The 5,910-nt window shown below is 35.2% G+C and overlaps 1 protein-coding gene across 1 annotated transcript; it reads right to left on the bottom strand.

Annotated features, from left to right (window-relative positions):
• Nucleotides 1-79: 79 nt before the first annotated feature.
• On the bottom strand, nucleotides 80-5,884 carry ELE39_000386 (type I fatty acid synthase; the record flags this gene model as incomplete). The annotated part of the gene is made up of 1 exon (XM_067343105.1): nucleotides 80-5,884. A coding segment is annotated over one exon (5,805 nt), but the record flags the coding sequence as incomplete, so codon positions are not given.
• Between the last annotated feature and the right edge of the window lie 26 nt (nucleotides 5,885-5,910).

Raw genomic sequence — 5,910 nt, 5'->3', positions numbered from 1 at the left:
CTCCGGGAGGACCAGGATCTCCGGGATACAATCCCATAACATTCAATACATCTCTGAAATTTAATCCAATTGACCTTACTCTGATTTCAACAGTATTTGCAATCGGGCATTTTCTTTCTTCATTAGATAATGGAAGCAGCTCTAAATTATTTATTGCTCCACGCGAACTCATGTTTAACTTACAAGAACCAATAATTGTTGCCTCACCTCTTAAGCTAACTAATTTTGGAGTAAATATTCTGTAATTAGCTTCGCAGCTGCTTTGTTTTTCTTTAATATTCTTTTTAAGAGCAAGCTCTGGCTCATAATCGGTATTTAAGAATGAAAGTTGTGACTCCGTGAAAGTGCAATTGGAAGAAATATCTTCACTTTTCTTCGAAAAAAGTAGGTCTTTTGCAACTGAAAGAATTATAGCTTTATTTAAGTCTTCAACAGCCTCTATATCAATTAATCCTAATGAAACAGATTGATCAGAGAATAGTTCAAGTTCCTGTCTTGCACTCTTAATGAAAGGAACAACACCTGAATTTGTCCTAAATTCATGATTCAGCCCATCGATATTGAATACATTTTCAGTAATTATTCTAACACGGGGGATTAACCTTTCCTTATTTTCAAACATTGTTCTTAAAATTTTGCAAAGGTATAATACGGGTGATAATGAAATAACAGCCTCCCTCTTATCTGAATTTGGAATATGGAGACAAATTAAGTCATACTTTGCCTCATTCGATGGTGAAGGTGGTAATTCTTGATCATCTCTTCCATATATTATCGTCTCTATTTCAGCCAAAGATAATTTTGATGCCTTGCATACAATATCAGCGGTATAATATTCAGAATATAATTCTTCTTTATTAATATTACAAGAATTAGTAAGTAATAAAACCTTTCTTTTTTCAACCAGATTAGAGCTGATTCCTTGATAAGACTCATTTTCTGTGTTTTCACAACTGATTTTTGCAGGAAGGGACATTATTTCAGAACTAGTAATGCTTTTAACGACTTCATCCCAATCAGTTCTCCATAATAGCTCGTTTGGAATTACATGATGTTTAACAGTATGTGTAGAAATCACTCCATTCTTAACAGAGCGGAGTGAAACTCCAAGAAGCACTGCTATTGGAACTCCTGTAATACTCTTTAGTGCAACATTTACTATTGCACTGTCCTTATCAGAACTTGTAAGCTGAACAAAAGCCCAATACTTTTCTCCCTTAATATATTTTGAAGTATCAATCTTAGGGGTGATAAGACATTTATTTATACTTATTGGTACCATTGTAGACCGCTTATTTAATTCGTTAAGTGTTTCCTTATCTGATTGATCACCTAGTATAGATGCACACATATGCAATACACCATCTAAAAGAGTCGGATGTATAGTAAAGCCTCTTTCATTCATGATTGCTTCATTTAATGCAAGGTTATCTGGTAATTCCACACAATTCTTAGTAAAGAACTCACTCTGAATTATTCCTACTGCAGAATTTGAAGTAACTTTCCACATTTCTTTTAGTGTTTTGAACCTGCTACCGTATTGAAGGCCAGCAATTGACATTTTCTCATAAATATCTTCTTGAGAAACCTTTTCTGAGTTTGAAATAAGTTCACTGTTTGGCCATTCAGAAATTATGAACAAACTTTGTGTTTGCGCCTCTATATTAGACACGTATTCTACTTCATCACATGTTGCATATACAACAGCTCCTTCGTCCATTTTCAATGAAGATTCTATGCTTATCTGGCAATTGTTGCCTTTTGACATAATAATATTAAAATCTGAACTTCGGCTTGAATTTTCCTCTTCAAAAAAGTCCTGACAATCAAATTGATTGCTTAAATATTTGTATTGTTTTGCAGAAGATAATATGAATGGGTTTCTGAAAAAGATTCCCTTCAGTTGAATCCAGTCTGGCATAATTCCAATTACTCCTAAAGTGAATTGAGATTTTGTATAATTTAATGCTGCCGTTGCGATGAAGTCAACAAATGCAGCTCCTGGGAGGATTGATTGCCCTAAAACTTTGTGGTTATCAAATAGATCAAGTAATTCTGGTGAAATAATACATGTGAACTCTAGTTTTTCGACAAGTTCTCTTGCATTTGACTTGCTAATAGATATATTTTCTTTGACCCATTCGATATCATTAAAGTCGTGCAGAGGAGCGATAATTGGATGAGCAATATCGCTCCATGAAATCTGTCTTCGTTTCAGGAGTTTAAACCTCCAAGAATCATCATCTAAGCTATTATTATGGCTTTCGAAACTTGAGTTTTCTGAGCTAAGTTCTTGCACTTCCTCTAAAGGTTGAATAAAGTCAAATTCAGAATTTAATACTTTGCATGTACATCTAACTGAAATGTGACTACTGTTAGCAGGAACAAGAGCTTTTAATAATTGTGAAAGAATAGGCTTTGATGTAATTTCAATAAACGTCATTTTTGAGTTGACAGATTCAATTGCATGCGAAACTGCATCCGAAAGTCTAACTGTGTTCAATATATGTTTTGACCAATACTCAGAAGTCGATATTGATTCTATTTCTTTTTTCCCGGTAACAGTTGAGATAAATTCAACATTCGGTTTTTTTAGCTCGATGTCTTTCAATAGTTTGCTAAATTTATCGGATGCTTTGCTAACTAATGGTGAATGGAATGCATGTGAAACGTCTAGCTGCCTGAATCTGCTACCAACATCATTATGCTCTAAAATCTTATATACTGACTCTTTTTTGCCAGATATAGTGACGCTTTTTGGCCCATTTACAGCTGCCAAAGCAGCAGATTCTTCGAGCCCAAATTTCTTAATTGTTTCAATAACTTGAGATTCGGTGAGCCTACAAGCCACCATTATTCCATCTAGAGCAGGTGTAGATGCCATGATACTTGCTCTATGAGTAACGAGAGTTATTGCATCTTCAATTGTCATTACTTGACTTATAGTCGCAGCAATGAACTCTCCAAGACTATGTCCTAATACTGAATCTGGTTTAATACCCTTAGAAATCCATAATTGTGCTAGTGAATATTCAACGGCGAAGATTGCTGGCTGAGCATAACGAGTATCGTTTAGCATGTTCATAGCTTCAAATTCAGCATCTTTATCACCATCAATTGGATAGATTATGTCTAAAAGAGATATATTTAGAATTTTAGAAACAATTTCATTACACAGATTCATATTATCTCTAAATATTGGTTCAGTCTCATAAATACCCTTGCACATGTTGATGTACTGTGAGCCTTGGCCAGTAAATACAAACGAAATATGGTTTCTCGAGTAATCAGCCCCTTCCATATTTTCTGATTTATTCTTCTCTGTTGATTCAACAATTATGTGAGTATTACATCCTCCAAATCCAAATCCACTAACACCACCAACAAGCTTGTTTTTGTTACACTTTAATGGAGTGGTTTTTTGTGGTAAAATAACATTAAAGTCTTCTAAGTCTAAATGTGGATTAATTTTGGTTAAATGAGCAATTCTAATTGCAGTCTCGTGTTTCAAAACTAAGACCAGCTTAATTAACCCTGCAATTCCTGCAGCACCCTCCAAATGTCCAATATTGCTTTTCAATGCGCCTAATACCAAAGGAGTTGATCTTTTATTGTCTGCATTTCTGCCAAATATATTTTTCAATGCACCTAACTCAATTGGATCTCCTAATGCCGTTCCTGTTCCATGGGTTTCAATGTAATCAACATCTGAACTGTTTAATTTTGATTGACTAAGTGCCATTTTAATGACACCTGTTTGTGCAGGGCCATTTGGAGCTGTTAAACTTGCACTCCTCCCTACATGGTTACATCCCCAACCCTTTATTCTTCCTAATACAGGAGCATTTTGCTTCTTTTGTTCACTTTGCTTTAGAATTACAATCGCACCGCACCCTTCTCCTCTTACATAACCATCAGCTGTAGCATCAAAGGTTTTGCATTTACCATCTACTGAAAGCATTCTAGCCTTGCAAAATGCGATAAAGAGGTTTGGAGATAATAAGGCATTTACACCACCAACTACAGCTCCATTGCATTCTTTGTTTCTAAAACTGTCCATTGCAATGCATGCAGCTGTAAGAGATGATGCACATGCTGTATCTACCGTCATACTCGGACCCCTCATTCCAAAAACGTATGAAACTCTATTTGAAATCGTTGTATTTGCAGCACCGGTTCCTGTAAAGGGTGCCATTCCTTTTCTACTTTGCAAAAATGACCAGTCATTTGAACAACAGCCAATAAATACACCCAGTTGGAATCCAATGAGAGATTCCTCTCTAATTTTTGCAGACATCAAAGCTTCATAGCATGTTTCTAACACAATTCTTTGCTGAGGATCCATATGTTTCGCCTCGATGTTCGTAATCCCAAACTTGGAATTATCAAACATGTCTATTGAATCAATAAAGCATGCTTTGTACGAGTAACATTTGCCTGTCTTGTCTGGATCTGCGTTATAAACTATATTATGATTCCATCTCTGAATTGGTATTTCTTTAGATGCACAGAAGGCTCCGCCAATGGAGTTATGCATTTTACCAGACAAAGGATTTATTGAGTAACCTCTAATAAGAGATTTCCAAAGGGTATCTGGAGTATTACATCCACCTGGGAATCGGCAAGCCACTCCCACAATCACTCCAATGCTTTCATCTGATAAATTATTTTGGGAGAGCATCAAGTCCGAAAGTTGAGTTTTGTTAGCTTCGTATACGCTTTCTTTGATAGAAAGCTTCTCAGAAATATGATCCTTAATTCCTTTAATTGTTGGATAATCAAATAACGTTGTTGCCGAGAGCTTTATGTTAAATCTCCTTGATAGTGCATTTCTGAATTCGAGTGCTGCCAATGAATCAATTCCGATGTCTTGTAATGGTTGATCTAGTGATTTAATTTCAACACCAAGAATAGATTTTGAAAGTGAAATAATCTGTTTTTCAATATATGTTTCACGTTCTTGTTTACTCATTTTCAAAAGCATCGTATTTTGTTGCTTTTCCATTCTCACATTCAAATCAATCGATGAAAATTGGGGCATTTTCTCACCAGAGTAAACTGTATTAATGTAAGTTCTCCATTTAATTGGGAGGCACATTATTGCTGCAGACTTCCTATTTTCCTCGTAATTTAGTGCTGTAAATAAGTCAAATATTACCTGTTGTCCAGTAGTTTTAGAAATAGGGCTCATTCCTACCAATCCCAAATGCTGTCTTATATTCATGGCCATTCCATCCCCGTCCCAAGCTCCCCACTGAATACTTTTGCTGCATAGTCCTTTGTTTACTCTATATTGGGATAATGAGTCTAAAAATGAATTTGCTGCCGAGTAATTTGTTTGGCCAAAGTTACCTAGTCCCGATGCAATAGAAGAATACATAACAAATGTTTTCATCTCTTTGTTTAATCCTAATTCTTCACAAATGTTATGTAGGTTCCATGCTCCAATTGCTTTTGGTTTGAATACCTCTTCAATACTTTCACGCGTTTGAGTCTCAATACTTGAGTCCGAAAGTACTCCTGCCAAATGGAATATATGCTTTAGGTTCTTAAATTCTGTATTAATTAATTTATATAATGAATCCTTGTTACTGATATCAATTCTGAAGAATCTAATACTATTATGACCATTTCTATTATTAGAAGCCCTCTTGAAAAGTTTCTTCCATTGAGTTTGTATACTAACTGATTGTGACTCAATTCCTGATCTTGAAATTATTGAAATATTTGTAATACCCTCATTAAGTAAGAGCTCTGTGAGAACCAAACCTAAAGAACCACTCCCACCTGTAATTAGACATTCATCTGGAACTGAGTTATCTCCAGTACCAGATAAATATGGAATTTTAATGATAACCTTCCCTATATGTTGTGCTCTCTGCATATATCTAAATGCATCTATTCCATTTT

Source organism: Cryptosporidium sp. chipmunk genotype I, assembly GCF_004936735.1.
Source record: "Cryptosporidium sp. chipmunk genotype I strain 37763 chromosome Unknown contig_102, whole genome shotgun sequence".
Taxonomy (NCBI): Eukaryota; Apicomplexa; class Conoidasida; order Eucoccidiorida; family Cryptosporidiidae; genus Cryptosporidium; species Cryptosporidium sp. chipmunk genotype I.
This window is presented reverse-complemented; position numbering and strand designations above follow the sequence as displayed.